The 18,775-nt window shown below is 48.0% G+C and overlaps 1 protein-coding gene across 10 annotated transcripts in view; it reads left to right on the top strand.

The window, feature by feature from the left end:
* Window positions 1-18,775, top strand: part of EHMT1 (euchromatic histone lysine methyltransferase 1) — a 155,839-nt gene that overhangs the window by 127,264 nt on the left and 9,800 nt on the right. For all 10 annotated transcript variants that reach the window (XM_081179654.1, XM_081179651.1, XM_081179652.1 and 7 more), the window contains 8 exons: window positions 1,800-1,901; window positions 2,615-2,719; window positions 4,831-4,985; window positions 8,068-8,235; window positions 9,724-9,868; window positions 11,083-11,160; window positions 12,755-12,870; window positions 16,962-17,048. In XM_081179654.1, the coding sequence (XP_081035780.1) occupies window positions 1,800-1,901; window positions 2,615-2,719; window positions 4,831-4,985; window positions 8,068-8,235; window positions 9,724-9,868; window positions 11,083-11,160; window positions 12,755-12,870; window positions 16,962-17,048 (956 nt within the window). The remainder of the gene's footprint in view (window positions 1-1,799; window positions 1,902-2,614; window positions 2,720-4,830; window positions 4,986-8,067; window positions 8,236-9,723; window positions 9,869-11,082; window positions 11,161-12,754; window positions 12,871-16,961; window positions 17,049-18,775) is intronic.

Here is an 18,775-nt window from a genome sequence, read left to right as displayed (position 1 = left end):
CCACTTTTACTTCTGGCCCTGTCCACCTCTTGCATGTGGCCGCTAGGAAGTTGCCTAGAGAGGAGCACGGCCATATAGACTGGTTTATTCATGTACAATTCCTGTAGTCTATTAATCATCCTTGAATGGTGACCTGATATCTCTCTCTCTCTCTCTCTCTCTCTCTCTCTCTCTCTCTCTCTCTCTCTCACACACACACACACACACACACACACACACACACACCCTGCAAAAAAAGCAGCCCATTTGACTTCAATTGCTAATGAGCAGGAGTTAGTAGGAGAGCCAGAGATAATAGATTTCAGACAGGGGCAGCATGCCATGCCCTGCAGGTGGAGGTGAGCCTCTGAGGGATAGGGCTTAAGTTCCCTGGCGATCAGTGGATCAGTGCTGTGTGCATGGCTGCCAGAATGAGGTGGGCATGAGCCGTTGTGCTATTGAGGTGGTAGAATAGTCTCGTGTCACTTCAGGCTAAGAAGTGGGGGGAATCACATTTTTAGATGTGCCAGCTTAGGCTCGTTGATTTGGAAAGTGACCTTAGAGGTCCTCTACTCCAACCCTCTTCTCAACACAAGATGCACCTACAGCATTCCCAACAGTTGACCATTCAGCCTCTGCTTAAATAACCTTCACCACCCTACCCTTAAACCAGTGCAGCAAGGGGAGACTGGCCTGAAAAGACTGGTGCACAGTAGCACTTCTTGCCATCCCAGCTTTCTACCTGCTCATTCTGTTGCCTGTGTTTCTTCTCCTTTCCTGCAGGATATCCCGCAATACCTCTTTAGCAAAGGGATTATCAAGGCATTACAGTCAACAGCCCCACCTCCTTCCTGTTTCCAGCCCAACAAGTATTTATATTTGCTCTGACAAAAAATGAAGTGTGACCGGTGGTGGAGCATCCACTTTGCATTCAGGAATAGAGCGTGTCAAATTTTTAAGCTTTCAGATTCCCCAAATGAGGGATGCTAAAAGGTTGTAACATGACCCGGGAGTTCAAAATTTGTTTTTAGTTAAATTAATATAGTTTAGTTTTGCTTGCTAAGTAAAATGTGTGTAAAATTGCATAGGAATCATTTAAAATGATTGCCAAGTACCTGCAGTTATTATTACTATTATTAAGCGTTACCTGATATTCTCAGAAGATAACATTAAATTTCTTCGGTTTTCTGAAAGCAGTTTATGTTCCTTATCAAACGTAGACTTACCAGCTAAATGTTGTCCAATCACCAAAATAAAAGATTAAAATTCCTCACACCCCAAAACATTTTTAAGACCCCTCCCTGAATAAATTTGCAAAAATTTAAGTTTTGCCCCTGATTGCAAGAGGGTTTCAATCCCTGGCATCAGTAGAGAAATTGGAGTCTGAAATCCTGGAGGGCTGCTGCCAGTCAGTGTTGACAATACTGAGCTTGATGCACCAGTGGCCTGGGACTATATTGGGCAGCTTCCTATGTTCTCTTTGAGATGGGTCTCTAGCTCAGTGGTAGAGCATCTGCTTTGCCTCCAGAAGGTCCCAGATCCAATCCCTGGCATCTCCATGTAGGTCTGGGGCTGTCCCTTGCCTGAAATCCCAGAGAGCTGCTGCTAGTCAGTGTAGACAATACAGAACTAGATGGATCAGTGGCTTGAACTCTGCAATTTCTACTGCAAACGTATTGGGTTGAGGGCCTACACTCAGCTTGATGGGTCGTATAATTTAGGCTCTGGCCTCCAGCGTGCTTTCTTCCAGAAATCCACACTGAAAACATACCAGTGACTTGAAGTGATACATATTCCTGCTTTTGTGTGTCCTTGTTCAGGATGCGGAAGGTTCCACCTGTTTGCACCTGGCAGCCAAGAAGGGCCATTACGACGTGGTGCAGTACCTCCTGTGCAACGAGCAGGTGGATGTCAACTGCCAGGTAAGCTGCTGCCCACGCAGTCCTTCCAAAGCATCAGGACAATGAGCCGTGTGTGGCAGACACTTGCACATTCAGAAAAATGCCCCCTCCCTAGACTCTCATATGCTGGGATGGGGGGCCCTTTCAACTTTAGGGCCACACTCCCTTCTGGGCAACCTTCCAAGGGCCATGTGCCACTGGTGGGCAGAGCCAGAGGCAAAAGTGAGTGGAGCTACTAATGTTGGTTTTACCTTAGCACAGTAGACTAGCTTCTACACAAACAACCTCTCTGTCCTCCCACCATGTGAGCAAGAGGCGCTATTAGAATTCAAGAACGTGTTCCAGCCAGGCTAAAACACTCAAGGAGGTTGCAAGGCAGGGCTGGTGAAGGGTGTAGCCTGGGGGAGAGTCCCAAGGGGCAGGACCTGAGGTTCCCCTTCCCTGCTCTGGGGTCTGGAGCTACGCAAGATAGGTATGGTAATACCACATTCTGCTGCTGGTGGAAGTGCAACATATCTGCGGACTGCAGCCTAGTAGTAGTAATAGAACCTGGAGATGTTCTGCATAGCCAACATTCTCCACTCCTGGACTGTCTTAATGCAGTACGGGAGCACACATGTTTGGAGTGATTAGTGCAAGAGCCTGAAGTTTGCAGGCCTGAGGTTCCCCACACCTGGGCTGCCACCAGATGGAGCTTGGGGTCTGATCGAGCTGGGTTCTTCCTACATTCCCAGGATGATGGAGGCTGGACACCAATGATATGGGCCACTGAGTACAAACACGTTGAGCTGGTGAAGCTGCTGCTGGCCAAAGGGTCAGACATCAACATCCGGGACAATGTAAGTCTTGGGCTCTGCTCTGCTTAGTATTTGGTAGCAGTTTAAATTGTCAGGCCTGGTCAGACTGCAGTTTCCATCGTTGCTGGGGATGGTGGGGGTTGGAGTCTAGCAACATTTGGAGGGCACCAGGTTCCCCATCCATACTCTTTAAGAGCCCCCTGCCCCGCCCTCAGGAGGAAATGCATTTTCTAAATAGGGACATTCTCCATTCCTTGCATGCAGTATAGAATGCTGCTCCTTAGACCCAGGGTGGGAAACCTGTGATCTGCTAGGTTCGCTCTTCAACTTTGGGTTGGGTCCCCAGATGTTGCTGCATTTGTCATTCCTTCAATCTCCACCCAGTTTAGCTAATGATGAAGGATTATGGGAGTTGCAGTGCAACACCTGGGGGCCCAGAATTCATGAATACTGCTCTGCGTGTTGCTGGACTATAGTTCTCGTCATCACTGGCTGCTGGTCAATCTGGCTGCTAGGAGTTATAGGCTGGCCACATTCCCTTGGGGCGGGGAAAACCCTTCCCAATTAACACTCTTCCTTGTATTGAGAACCAGGATTGGCCCAGGGATTGTGGTTCAGGGAAGAGGGGAACCTTTTTCAGCTCAAGAGCAGTGTTGGGCATTATAACAAGAGCAACTCAGAGCCTGTTTACTCAGGAGTAACTTTTGCCATGTTTGGCAAGGCTTACTCCCCAGCAAGGGCTATAGGTTTGCACAAATCTTTCAGGTGGAACAGTGAGTGGGTTGGCATCTGCCTCTGATTCAAGGGTGGGGATTTTTTTTATCTCGGCCAAAGGTCCACATTCCTTCTGGGCAGCATTCCTGGAAGTATATACACAAGTGGTGAGTGGAGCCAGATGCAAAAGTAGGTGGAGGGACAAATGCACATTTTCCCTTTGCACAAGAGGCTAGATTCCACACAACTCATAAACTCCTTCTCTGTCTTCCATGCAGACAAGCAAGAGGCATGATCAGAGTCCAACAAGGCCCCTGGACTTCACGTTCCTCACCCATGGCCTATACATATGCATTTGTCTGTGCACAGGTCTCTCTTTAGACTAATGTCAAACAAACAGACAGGTAGTAAGGTGGCGGTGACACACAGGTGTGTCAGGGGCCCTGGTCAGCGCCAAGGTCCTACTTCTCCCATGTCCACAAGAGCATTTGTCTGGAAAGCCTGTATTTCAGTATCAACAAGGTTATGCCTTGAACACCAGGCTGGCAGAGGAAGCACAGAGCAGACACAACCACTTCTGTTGCCATTGAACATCTCTGCAGGATGAGGCTCATTTGCTGAGTCTCATTGAGATGGGGGAGCAGAGCCCTCAAGGAAAACACCCTCTCGCTCCAGGGCAGCTGCTAACAGCTTTGGCCTACGATGTGATAGGGAAGACGAGATTTGGTCTTGTTTCTGTTCCTCTACTCCCACCCCGTGAAAGATTTGTCCTAGTAGAGCCCTTAATAATAGCCCAGGAGGGGTTCCAGGCAGCTCTCCAGAGCTGAGCAACAGTAGAAAAATCCACAGGCTCAAATGATAAAAAAGCCCTTTTCTGCAGCAGGCCAATCAGTATTCAAATCTTTCCAGATCTGGAGGGAAACTTTGCAGCCAGGAGCAATCAAGGGTTGCCCAGAGGCAGCCTCTGACTGAGGATGGTGGAGGCACTGCTGCCTCCCTCCATCCCTCTACAAATTTGCCAGCTGCTGGCCCCCTAGGGGGACTTGTCTTTTCGAGACTTCTACGGGTGTCCTACATGTCTGGGTCACACAGTTCCTCTGCTAATACCTTCGTGTCTGTGGCAGCGTCTCCCCATGGGTTCACCCAGATCATGCTGCGACCTGCAGACAAATGACTCATCTGTCCTTATAAGGCAAGGAGGGCAGCCCTCGCTTCAAGCTTCCCCCTCCCCCACCATCCTCAGTGAACTCGGAGGCGGCTGTTGCTGGGAGCTCCCTGCCTCACATGCCTGAAAGCACAGCTTGAGCAGCCTAGAAAAGGCAGCCCACGTACTGCAGGGAACAAGAACTTAAGGACAGGGTAGTCCCCCCCCTCCCTGGTGCCAAGGATGAGCACACTAAACTTTCTGTCCTCCCCCCTCCCCTCTGCCAAATTTCCAGGAGGAGAACATTTGTTTACACTGGGCTGCTTTTTCGGGGTGCGTCGACATTGCAGAGATTTTGCTGGCTGCTAAGTGTGATCTGCACGCAGTGAATATCCATGGAGATTCCCCACTGCACATCGCGGCCCGAGAGAACCGCTACGAGTGTGTGGTGTAAGTATGCCCCACCCCCCAGGAGTCCCCCCCCTCTCCCTTCATTGCTCTCCTCATGGGCGGGGGGGAGGCTCCCGGGATGGACGGGCAAGGGGAAAGGTGATGCCTTGTGGTACCTTCCCATTTCTTCCACTCAGCCTCTGCTGAACATGATAAAGGTAAAGGGACCCCTGACCATTAGGTCCAGTCGTGGCCGACTCTGGGGTTGCAGTGCTCATCTCGCTTTATTGGCCGAAGGAGCCGGCGTACAGCTTCTGGGTCACGTGGCCAGCATGACTAAGCCGCTTCTGGCGAACCAGAGCAGCGCACGGAAACACCGTTTACCTTCCCGCCGGAGTGGTACCTATTTATCTACTTGCACTTTGACGTGCTTTTGAACTGCTAGGTTGGCAGGAGCAGCTGAACATGATAGAGGTGTATAAAAGCTTTCCCCAAATGCACAATTTTGTACACTAAAAAGTTTTTCTTAGTCTCACAACACTGGAAAAGCTGAGCATTGAAGTAACAGTTTTTATCGTGCCACGCCTACTGTACTTATCTATTTCTTTCACGGCCGAACCAAAACTCCTTTAAATTTCTTGCTTATTGTGGCTTTAAAAGGGGTTGGGGGATGACACAGCACATATTTGGAATTCGCTTCCACAATAGGTAGTGATTACCTCCAGTTTAGATGGCTTTGAGAGAAGGTTAGACAAATCCATAGAGGAGGAGTAAGTCAGTGGCTGCCAGCCACAATGGCTACGTTCTCCCCTCCACCATCAGAGGCAGTGTACCCGAGAATTGCAATTTGAGAAACCCCTGTTTCACTCAGGTGCTGCTTGTGGGCTTGTTGTCAATCCTTTTTATTAAATGATTGCACACAGGGTAGACGTTCAAACATTAGATCTCAGTCTGAGAATTGTGCATTCAAAGGCCAAGTGCATGGCCTCAGACAAGCTACTTGAATCTGAGCATGAAACAAGGGTATTTATGTAATATATACTGCTTTCACTGTCAGAGGCAGTATGCCCATGAATACCAGTTGCTGGGAATCGCAAGCAGGGATAGTGCTGTTGCACCCAGGTCCTGCTTGCAGGCGTCCCATTGAGGCATCTGTTTGGCCACTGTGAGACCAAGAGGCAGGACCAGAAGGACCTCTCGACTGATCTGGCAGGGCTCTTGCGTTCTTAAAAATGCCAAAAGTCAGGAAGAGAGCAGTGCTTTGCTATTTGCTTTTGTTAAAAAACTCTGGCATCGGAGCAGTACATTTGACTGCCATTCTGCAAACAGTTGCAACCAATGGTGCTGCGATTTCTGCCACTGGAGGGCAAAGCAGCCTTAGGTTGCCCCCTAAGTGTTTATCAAGCAGGCAAACCTCCAGATGCTAGCGTTATTGCTCATGTATCAGGTCAGACTACCTGGGCCTTTAGCGATGGGGAGCCTATGCTCCCTCTGCCCCCAAATGCTGTTGGGCTACAGCTGTCACCATCCCTAACCATAGAGCAGTGGTTGTCAATCAGTGCTCCTCAGCACCCTGGTGTGCCTTGAATGATAGTCAGGTGTGCTGCAGGTAGCACTGGCCTCTATCCCTCCTTCCTTCCCTCCCTCTTCTGATGCCTCCTTGTGTCTCTACCTCCCAGAAGCTCTTACGGCTGTTCATTGCAGTGGCTACAAGCTCCCTAAGTGAATGGTGCCATTGCTGCCTCCTGAGATGAGTAAGTTACTGGCCTCACATTCGGCTGCCTTTGACCAGGGGCATCCACTTCCCAGGTCCCTGTGAGGTGGCGTGAGGAAGTGCCTCTCTTTGGGGTGCCTAAGGGGGGTGCCTTAGAGACCAGGGACTGCTGGTGTAGTGGCAGCAACCACCACACTGCTGCAAGTACCACTCCCCAAGGAGGGGAGAGGAGAAGAGGCAAAGCTGAAGGAACCCTTCACAAGGGAAAGAGGCAGGAGGGTGCCAGCTCTGCAGGCAAGGGGCAACATAACTGGGCTCCTGAGGCGTGAGTGTGTTTCTTCACAGGGGAGCAACAGAAAGAATGTAGTTGGCCAAGGGAGCCATGGACTCAGAAGGGTTGAGAACCTCTGCCATCGGCCATGCTGACTGTGGTTCATGGGAGTCAGGCATCCAATAAGATTCAGAGAGCCTCTCCTGTGATAGAGCAGTTGGCCACCTAAAACATGGAAAGGGACAGGTCCATTTCAACTGTGTGAAGGGGAATGGCTGGAGCACAGTGGTGGAACACATGCTTGGGATGCAGAAGAAGGTCCCCCAGGTTCAAGGGCTTAGTGCAGCCTCCCCCAATCTGGTGTCTTCCAGATGTTGGAATGCAACCCCTCTCCCATCATTTCTGGCTACTGACGCTGATGGGAGCTGCAGTCGAGCAGCACTTAGAGAGCACCAGGTTGGGGAAAGGTGGTGCACGTTTTGAAGTCCAGTGCCTCTTGGTGACTACTCCTCTAGCCACCCAAGGAGAGTTAGGCAGGCAGCTGTATTGATCCATTAAATACATTGATAGGCTTCATTGTGTATAATATACAGCAATTCTGCACAATCCTGTGAAGAGTTATCTGGGTATATGCTCCATTGAATTCAGTGGTGATTCCTTCTGACTGCACAATTAGAGGGACCTCACTCCAGGCCTCTCTGCCTGACCACTGGAACGCTCTCTGCGTCATTCCACTTTTAAGCTGCCTTATACTGAGTCAGACCATTGATTCATCTAGCTTGGCATTAACTAAGCTGACAGCTCTCCAGGCTTTCAGACAGGGAGACCACCCCAGCCCTACCTGGAGAGGCCAGAGATTGAAACTGGGACTTTCTGTGTGCAAAATAGATGCTCTAACCACTGAGCTATAGTGGTGGTGGTGGTGATGTTAATTTTATTTGTACCCCATCCATCTGACTGGGTTGCCCCAGCCACTCTGGGTGGCTTCCAATGAAGTAAAAAAACACAGTAAGATATCAAACATTAAAACTTCCCTATACAGGGCTGCCTTGAGATGTCTTCTAAAAGTCATATATAAAGATAGCTGCTAGATGACTTAGGGCTACATTAGTTTCACATCTTTTTGGCTCCCACCCTCTTTTCCCCTCATCTTGCAGCCTCTTTCTTTCACGTGGTTCGGATGTTGCCCTGAAAAACAAAGAAGGCGAAACTCCCCTGCAGTGTTCGAGCTACAACACTCAAGTCTGGGTTGCTCTGCAAATGAACAAGACCCTCAAGGATTCGATGCCTGACAAGCCCATCCAGGTGGAGAAGATACTGAGCAGGTGTGAGAGGTTTGCCTGCCCCACCCATAGGCCACTGCCCAATGCCGATGCAACTCTGGAGTGCCCTAGTGACGAGCTTAATGTTGGGCAACCAAATGTGTAATTCAGAAAACAGGGATCTCTGGCGGCAAAGGGTCATTCAGAGAGTCTTGGCTACAGATGTTCTAGTTTGGAAACGCCAAGATGAAATGTCAGTATGCTCTGCCTCCCCAGTCAGAGACAGCGATGCTTCTGAATATCAGTTGCTGGAAACCACAGTAGTGGGAGAGTGCTCTTGTCCTCTGGTCCTCCATGCAGGTTTCCCACAGGAGTCCAGGAGGCTACTATGAGAAGATTCAGGACTAGATGGGCCATTGTCCTGGTCCAACAGGGTTCTTCTTCAGGAATTAAAAGCAATGTCATACTGGTTCATTTATTGCTTTAGGACAGGCATAGGCAAACTCAGCCCTCCAGATGTTTTTGGCCTACAACTCCCATGATGATGATGATGATAATAATAATAATAATAATAATAATAATAATAATAATAATAATAATAATAATAATAATAAATTTTATTTATATCCCGCCCTCCCCAGCCGAAGCCGGGCTCAGGGCGGCTAACAACAATAAAACAGTATAAAAGTATAGCATAAACAACATTCTAAAATCATTCATTATAAAATTAATTAATTCAGGCCACTGGCAACCATTGGGCCAGAGCTCCGCGAAGATTGCCGAGGGAGGGAGTCAGGCTGTGCCCTGGCCAAAGGCCTGGTGGAACAGCTCTGTCTTGCAGGCCCTGCGGAAAGATGTCAAGTCCCGCAGGGCCCTGGTCTCTTGTGACAGAGTGTTCCACCAGATCGGAGCCACAGCCGAAAAAGCCCTGGCTCTAGTTGAGGCCAGCCTAACTTCTCTGTGGCCTGGGACCTTCAAGATGTTTTTATTTGAAAACCGTAAGTTTCTCTGTGGGGCATACCAGGAGAGGCGGTCCCGTAGGTACGAGGGTCCTAGGCCGTATAGGGCTTTAAAGGTTAAAACCAGCACCTTAAACCTGATCCTGTACTCCACCGGGAGCCAGTGCAGCTGGTGTAGCACCGGGTGAATGTGATCTCGCAGCGAAGACCTCGTAAGGAGTCTCGCTGCAGCATTCTGCACCCGCTGGAGTTTCTGGGTCAGTCTCAAGGGCAGCCCCACGTAGAGCGAGTTACAATAATGATCCCTAGCTAGCAGGACCGGTGGTCAGGGATGATGGGAATTGTAGTCGCAAAACATCTGGAGGGCTGAGTTTGCCTATGCCTGCTTTAGGATGACTCTGAGTTGTACCCAACTAAGTTCTATTAGAGTAGACCCATTGGAATGAATGGATTTGTTGCATCCATTGGTTTCAGTGGGTCTACTCTAAGCAGCCCTAGCACTGGAGACAATACACAGGGAAGTGCTCTCGCTTTGTGTATCTTTTATTCTTGTAGTTTAAAAGTGATTATTTTCTTCTCCCTGCTGCGACAGAGACATTGCCCGGGGTTATGAACGGATCCCGATTCCTTGCGTCAATTCTGTCGACGTCGAGCCCTGTCCTAGCGACTACAAATATGTTTCGCAGAATTGTGTGACGTCCCCCATGCACATTGATAGGAACATCACTCATTTGCAGGTTAGACAGGCTGCTTGCAGCTACCTTTTTGATCTTCCCTTTTTTCTTTTCTCTCCTGCTATTTATATGATAGCCCACTTTGCACACGTTTCTTGAGGTGGCTTATGAAGAAAAGAAAGGAAGGCATACAAGGTCCAGAATGAATGAATGAATCTTTAATTGCATCAGCCATCGGCCATAGCAATAAAACAACAATACGATATACAGTGCAATGTCCAGAGTTTAAAACATAGATTGAAAACCCCAAAGCAGCATTCATGGTGCAAAAGCCCTCCTGAAATAAAAACTGTTTGGACTTAACACCTGAGATTTCTCCCCTTTCTCCTTGTCGTGAAAGAGGGTGCTCTCTGCTCAGTTCACACCTGAGCAGGCTGCTCAATCTCCTCCTCCTCTTTCTTGTCTACTCCCTTTACTCCTTTGCAGTTTGTGTGGGAACTGATGCACTCAGTTTTTCTTCCCCTGTCATCTCCTTTTGGAACTTAGGAGCTCATCATGGAATGTGAATATAGAATAGCCAGTTCCACCTACCCTCCTCCCAATGTCTATTATGGCTGAAGCTGTGGAGCAGGTTAAGAACGGGACTGGAGCAAAACGGGGCTTGTAGACAGTCAGATGATTGGAGGCATCTGCATAACCCTGCGCACTTTGGACATTCTGGCAATCAGCTGATCGTTGGGGATTGTGGAGTGCTGTGCCCTTGCAGCCCTACATAGTCTGGTGAACAGGCAAAGATGAGTCCTCTTATGCCATTGCAATGTCAGGTGATTGGCAGGCAGTTTTACACCACCTGCCTTTCAGACTTGGGCTGCAGCGGGTGAAGGAGCTCAGGATCCACTACCTCTTGGAATCCAGCTCCTCAGCCCTGATCTAGAATAAGATTGCAGAATACAGATGTCCATCCTGACAAATGTCCATTGCCTTCCTAAAACCCTCACCCGACTAACGAGGCCCCAGATATTTGGTATTTCCCCCATCTGACAGAGAGCTTGAGCTCCAGAACCTCTGTTGGCTTTCATAGCAGGATCCCTCCTCCTTTTTAATATCCTTTTATCCAGCACTACGCACTAGTGACATGCAAAGCCTACATGATGCTTCTTCGTAGATCAACTAGCTGGGCCCCACAAGCTCCTTGCAGGCCAGCATCATGCAATCCTTTGGATTATATGCACATACACACACGTGTGACTTGCTGTTTCTTGCTGTTTTGCTTGCAGTACTGTGTGTGCATAGACGACTGCTCCTCCAGCAACTGCTTGTGTGGACAGCTGAGTATGCGCTGCTGGTATGACAAGGTGAGGACGTTTGCCTGCTTTCTCAGCTTTGTGGATTTGGAGGGTGTGGGTGGTGGGACTGGGGGGGGCTAGGGGGGAGCTCCTCTTCCCTGTTAAGGGGAATCCTCAGATGGGTTATTTCTCCCACTTGCAAATTAAGTTGTCCTTACCCCTCCAAGTTCCACCCTGCCTAGCGCAATGTGCAGGGTCAGCTGAAAGACATAATCCTTTCCCCTTGAAATGCATAGTTTGATTTCCTAGGGGAGTCACAGAGGGTTTGAGGCTTGATTTGGACTCATTGCTTCTGCAGAAGAATCTATGAGAATACTTGTGGGCAGTATTGAGGGGGAAGGAGGGAGACATACAGGTGAGATGTTGGGGAGCAACAGCAGCACTGTAGCTCTTTGAGGGAAGGGGAGCAGATGCTTTTTCAGAGGCAGGGCTGTAGCTCAGTGTCTGTGCTTCTGCTTTGCCTGAGGAAGGACCCAGGTTCAGTCCCCAGCAGCAGCTCCAGGTTGGGGTAGAAAAGTACCCCACCTCCGAAGGCTTGTAGCACGACTACCAGTCAGTGTGGACAGTACTGAGCTAGATGGACCAATGAACTGAGTCAGCATAAGACAGCATTATGTGCTTCTATGTCTTTAAGTACGCTATGACTTGAGGGAAGGGATGTAGATCAGTGGTAGGACATCTGCTCTGCAAGAAGAAGAGGAGTAGTTTGGACTTGATATCCGCTTTATCACTCCCTTTAAAAGGTAAAGGTAAAGGGACCCCTGACCCTTAGGTCCAGTCGTGACCGACTCTGGGGTTGCGGTGCTCATCTTGCTTTATTGGCCGAGGGAGCCGGTGTACAGCTTGCAGGTCATGTGGCCAGCATGACTAAGCTGCTTCTGGTGAACCGGAGCAGCACACGGAAATGCCATTTACCTTCCTGCTGGAGCGGTACCTATTTATCTACTTGCACAACCTAGCTTTCGAACTGCTAGGTTGGCAGGAGCAGGGACTGAGCAACGGGAGCTCACCCCGTTGCGGGGATTCAAACCGCTGACCTTCTGATCGGCAAGTCCTAGGTTCTGTGGTTTAACCCACAGCGCCACCCGCGTCCCATATCACTCCCCTTAAGGAGTCTCAAAGCTGCTAACAATCTCTTTTCCCTTCCTCCCCCACAATAAAAACACTATAAGGCGAGTGGGGCTGAGAGACTTCAGAGAAGTGTGACTAGCCCAAGGTCACCCAGCAGCTGTATGTGGAGGAGCGGGGAAGCGAACCTGGTTCACCAGATTACCAGTCCACCGCTCTTAACCACTACACCACGCTGACTCAAGGTTCAATGCCACAGGTTCAATGCACGGCATCTCAAGGTAGAGCTCGGAGTGACTCTAGTCAAATGCTGTAGAGCTGCTGCCAGTCAGTGTAGACTTCTCAGCTAGGTGGACTAGTGGTCTGACTCAATATAATATTAATTCTTATGTTTACTTGAGGAGCAGGCCGGATGCCCTGGACCAGGATAGACCAGAGCTGTGGCATAAGTCCTCATTCTTCATAAAACATTGCAATTCTTCCTGTGCACAAATGTGCACCTAATGCATCCCTTGTCCACTTGCCCTCTTTGCAGGATGGCCGGCTCCTGCCGGAATTCAGCACTAACGTGCCGCCTTTGATCTTTGAGTGCAACCATGCCTGCTCGTGTTGGAGGAATTGCCGGAATCGTGTGGTGCAAAATGGACTCCGGTAAGACAGTTAATACTGGTTTTTTTTTGGGGGGGGGGCTGCTCACCCTGTTCTGTGACTGAGTGGCAGTGGGGTATAGTGGTAGGAACAGGAGAGCCTGCAGCCCTCCAGATATCATTGGACTCCACCTCCTTTCAGCCCCAGGCAGTGTGACCTGGTGATCAGGAATGATGGGAGCTGTAGTCCAGCAAATATTTGTGACTGCTGGTTTGCAGTGCTGGACTAGGACCAGGGACACCCAAGCTCAAATGGTGCGCTGCGGATAGTAGACACATTGAAACAGATGGACATCACTCACTTGAATACTTCAATATCAATGGATCTACTTTGAGTAGAACTTGAATGGGCACATCTCTCAGCCTTGGGATTTAGAGAAGATTGCTTATCATGAGGGAAGAATCAAATGCCCCATCCTGAGTTCCTTGAAGGATATAGTTACCTAAAACCCAAGGAGAGTTTTTGAAATGGAAAGGAAGTGGGGACCAGGAAGCCCGAATGCCTTGGGTCACTGTTGTGAACCAAAGCAAATTCTGAAGGTTGGCTAGGATGAGGAAATGAGCGGATTGTTAGAGCTGCTGGGATATTCTTGTCATGCCTTATCCTGGCCCCACTTAGCCATTTCCTCTGACAGGGCCTTAACAATCAACAACAATAATTGCAATAATGGTACTTTTATGGTACAGTGGTACCTCAGGTTACATACACTTCAGGCTACATACGCTTCAGGTTACAGACTCCGCTAACCCAGAAATAATACCTTGGGTTAAGGACTTTGCTTCAGGATGAGAACAGAAATCGTGCTCCAGCGGCGCAGCGGCAGCAGGAGGCCCCATTAGCTAAAGTGGTCCTTCAGGTTAAGAACAATTTCAGGTTAAGTACGGACCTCCGGAACGAATTAAGTACTTAACCCGAGGTACCACTGTATATTTGAAAGATGCACTTTCATTCCATCTGAGTCTGTGGTGGAATTTGTAACCTTTTGCTCACTGAGCTTTTGATACTTGCCTCTGTCAGCTGGATGGATGCCCTCAGTATTACTATATGTAATTGCATCATTACTATATTTTGATCATCCTGTTGAATGTGTGCTTTATCACCTCCTGATGTATATGATTTCCCTTGCCTTTTTTTTAAAAAAAGGGGGAATCCTGGGTGCTTTTAAATGGAACTGTTCTATCACGGGTATTTTAATTATTTGTTTAATTATTATCTCTCCTACATGGTCGATTTAGGCAGAGGGAGGGAGAGCGGCCATCCCAAGAATCACCTACTAAGCTTTGTAACCGGGTTGAGATCAGAAGCTGTTGCAAGTCCAGCACCTCCAGCCTCTACTAGTTGCTTATCTCATCCTAACCTTCGTTGCCAGGTTTTGAAGCCCTTTGTGCGAGGCTTTAAGCTGTACTTTTGTCATCTTCATTTCTTGTGTTGATTCGAGAAATGCCCTGGGCCTTCCTTTTAATGTATTTTGAAGGCGTTTTCAGGGCTTTGGTGTAGGAATGCTTAAACTGAGGTGCCGGCGGCAGAGGAGGGGGGACTTCCAGTTAGGCTGACACTGCAGGTGTATTCTAAGGTAGTCTTGGGATTTCTACAAATCCAGCAGAATAGCTTAAAATGCACCAACATTTCCCCTTCATTCCTCTGCTCCTTTCTCCAGTTATAAAAATGTAGCTTTGAAGCAGGAGTCTGTTCAAGTTCCGGACACCTTCTTGATAGTGTGGTTTGTTTTAAGCCAGCACACTAGACTGCTATGGACTGATGGTTTGACACCCTTCTAAAACAATCATCTTCATAGAATCATAAGAGTTGGAATGGGTCCCAAGGGTCACATAGTGCAATGCAGGAATCTCAACTAATGCATCCATGACAGATGGCCGTCCAACCTTTGCTTAGAAACCTCCAAGGAAATAGTCCACAGCCTCCCAAGGAAGTCCGTTCCTTAAGTTCTTCCTAGTGTTTAGTAGGAATCTCCTTTCTTGTAACTTGAAGCCCTTGATTCGCGTCCTACCCTACGGAGCAGGAGAAAAGAAGCTTGCTGCATCTTCCTTGAGACTTTGGATGATAGCTATTGTATTTCCTCTCGCCTCTTTTCCAGGCTAAACATAACCAGCTCTTTCAACAGTTCCTCATAAGGCTTGGTTTCCAGACCCTTCATCATCTGGGTTTCTCTCCTCTGCCAGTTTGTCAATATCCTCCTTAAATTGTGGGGCCCAGAACTGGTTGCAGGACTCCAGGACATTATACTTCTGCTGATACTGTCTAGAATAGCATTAGCCCCCCCCCCCCTTTTTAATTTTTGCTGCTGTATCACATGTTGACCCATGTTAAGCTTTGTGGTCTACAAAGACCTCTAGATCCTTTTCACATGTACTACCTGACGAGCCAGGTTTCCCCCTTCCTGCATTTGTGCAGCTGGTTATTCCTGTTTTTAATTCTTACTCTTCCCTTTTACCAGATTGTAAATATTGCCTTTTTACTTGGAAGTGAGTCCCGCTGAGTTTATTGCATAGGATTGTGGCCTTAATGAACAAGGGAACCTACAACAAAATGTTACAGTGTAAGGTTGGCAGCCAGCCTGTTCTTCCAGGATTCTCTATTCCAACCCCACCCACTCCTGCTCAATTTTGCATTTCACTTAAAACATGCAACATTTGGTGGCTGCTGAGCAAACTCAGCCCACATTGGACTGACTGACACACTCTCTCTCTCTCTCTCTCTCTCTCTCTCTCTCTCTCTCTCTGTGTGTGTGTGTGTGTGTGTGTTTCTGTTTCATTAGACATTCCTCTCCCCATATTCTTTCTACTTCTGCTAACATGGGGGTCCCTCCACATGCTGGCAAACTGGGAATATCACTCAGTCGCGCAGTTTAGGACATACCACACCTTTCCTCAGCAGAGTTTCTTTTTCTTTGAGAAAAATAAGCCTTTCACGTAAATGTAAACTAAGCTTTAGTAGTAAAGAAAACTACAACAAAATAACATGATGAGAGAAGCCAAACAGGAGGCAAGTTTGAGGCAAGAAACAAGAAGAGGCACTTGGTCCCTCATAACTGACACTCTCAACTGAACACACCCTGAAGAGAGGGGCTGATTCTGGAGCAAAGCACGCAAGCCCCGCCCACCAGACACCAGGCACTCTACTATTCAAATTAGGCCCAAGTGTTTTTCTTACAGGGACACACCATAGAAGTGGATTCTGGAAGTGTTGATGCTAGGGAAGCCATATTGGCTTCCTGCAATGATCTACAAATATTTGAAGAATTTCAAGCTGGGGGGTGGGGGGCATAGATAAAACCAAGAGAAAGATTGTGTAGGTGGCACATCAAGAATTATTCCTTGAAGGCAGCCTACATGACTCACCTGAATTCTGATCGGTAGCAGAGACAGGATTCTGTTTTGAGTGTTTGGCTGGGAGAGTAAACTAGTCTGAAAATGAGTCCTGTGGGCTGCAGGCTGGCAAACAGCTTCAAGACACGTTGAAGAAGAAGAAGAAGTGTCCAACTGAGTTCAGCTCAGAGTAGACCCGCTAAAATGAATAGATCTAAGCAAGTCATGTTCATTATTTTCAGTGGGCCTTCTCTGAGTAGGACTAACATTGGATGCAGTCCAAAATAAAATGAAAATTATTGGTTTCTGCATCAAATATTCAAGTTACTTTCAACTGGAAACACAAGTCCACACAAATTAATCTAGCTGTTTCTGTGACACACATTGCCTCTGTTCCATGTAAAGCTGACATTACTTTATGCTGCAGTTTTAGCTCATGGGATAGTTTTTAAAACAGTTGGTTTTCTGATATTCCAGTTTTTAAACATGTTGACGTTTATTTTACAATTTTTCATATAAATTTTACATTCTTTAGGTTTCATCTAATGCTAGGCCTTTTCAGAATAGGCCTGTTGAAAATAATGGGCACAACTAACTTACACCCATTAATTTTGGGGCATCTGCTCTTTAAGTAGAACTTAGTTGGACACAACTTTGAACCCTCAGGTTTTGTTTGCAGCTAAGCAGGGAATTAATTCTGTTAAATCTACAAATGCATTTTTAAAAAATTGAGTGCAAGTTCTCACAGGGTTGATCTTTGCCTTCCAGGATTCGATTACAGCTTTATCGGACGCAGAAGATGAGCTGGGGCGTGCGGACAATGCAGGACATTCCACTGGGGACCTTTGTTTGCGAGTGAGTGCCTTGCCTTTAGAAAAAAACTTTTGGAAGCGTGAGCCAGTGTGGTGTGAGAGCCAGTGTGGTCTAGTGGTTAAGAGCGGTGGACTCGTAATCTGGTGAACCAGGTTCGCTTCCCTGCTCCTCCACATGCAGCTGCTGGGTGACCTCGGGCCAGTCACACTTCTCTGAAGTCTCTCAGCCCCACACACCTCACAGAGTGTTTGTTGTGGGGGAGGAAGGAAAAGGAGAATGTTAGCCGCTCTGAGACTCCTTAGGGTGGTGATAAAGCAGGATATCAAATCCAAACTCCTCTTCTCTTCTTTCAACATAGTAGGAAGAGAGAACTCTCTTTAAAGCTTGTGTCATCACAAGGGCTTAACCTTGCAGCGCGCGCCCCCCAAACACACACTTGCTTACTCAGTCTCTGACCCTTCCGTATGTGGACCCTTGAGTTTTAGCCCATGTGCCATTATTCTCATATCTTGGAAGAGGCCATGGAATGTGGGTTCAAGGCCTCATATTCACCTTGGGCTCAGGTTTTATCCAGTTGTCGTATGGGCTTGGAAATATCTCAGGCAAAAATTCATTCCCCATAAGAACTGTTTTCTGTGGCTGTTCTCTGCCCTCTCTTAACGATCAGGCAATCAATAGGAATGCTGTTGAAATAAATAAATAAATAAATTCTGCAAGGTTGCCAAGTACCATTCACCAGCAACTTACATGATCTGTTGCACTACCTAGTATGTGACAGTGACAAACACCTTGTGTGGTGGGTAGTGATGCACATGCACACTCACTCACCCTCCCAGTTCACTGCGACTAGTTGCCCGTGGGCTTAAAACAGGGGTAGGCCACATGCTGAACCACCCCCGCCCTGGTCCACTGCTAACCATGCTCCTCATTGTCCTTCTTGCTTTCTGTTCAGCTGCTCTCTGAAAGTAGGGCAAGTGCTTGTGGGGCACCTTAGGCCTGGGGACCAAATGTAGCCCATCACACTTCTCTATCTGGCTTTTGAGACTCTCTCCAGGCTACACCCCTATGGACTGTGATAATGCCTCTTCTTTCCCTGCGCGGAGAGGTGTATGAGAGTGGAAACCTTTAATTTTTGCATGGCTTTGAATGTGGCCTGATTCATAAAAGGCATACCACCTCTGGTTTGTGGCCCTCGAGAAGACTGCCCATGAGGGGATGTGGCCCCCAGGCTGAAAAACATCCCTGTCTTCATTCAGCCTTGCTTCCAGAGCCTCCTTTTCCCCCCACAGTAAAAAGAAATATCAAGTGCCCCTTGTGAAACCCGGTTCTTCAGCACAGCCTTAGGAAGGCTTGCTGCATTAGAAATTGGCCATGTTTTTACCCTGGGAGTTTCAGAAAGCTCTTCCTGGCCATCATTTGTTTCCCTTGGACTATCTTAAGTGGAGAGGAGATTAATCACGTTGATGTCTGGAGCCTGCCTGCTCTGGTGATTAATGAGCCTTCCTGGTTCTGCCCTTCACATCAGTGCAGGGCGCCTTTGGTTTTAGCGGCTAATCGCTCTCCCGCATTTGATGTAATAATCCTCTGTATGACATCACATCTATTTCCGTGGAAAAGAAAAGGAAGCACAGTGCCTATGGTGGAAGTGTGGGCCTTCAATAACAGAAGGGGACAACTGGCTGTGAACTCCTACATGTGGACTTCATACATACAATACTTTGTGGAGTGAAGGGAGACCGTTTGCGTCCTTCTGTCCTGTTTTATGAATA

This window comes from Podarcis bocagei (genome assembly GCF_964188305.1).
Source record: "Podarcis bocagei genome assembly, chromosome: Z".
Taxonomy (NCBI): domain Eukaryota; kingdom Metazoa; phylum Chordata; class Lepidosauria; order Squamata; family Lacertidae; genus Podarcis; species Podarcis bocagei.
Note: the sequence above shows the minus strand (reverse complement) of the source record. Positions and strands in the feature narration are given on the sequence as shown.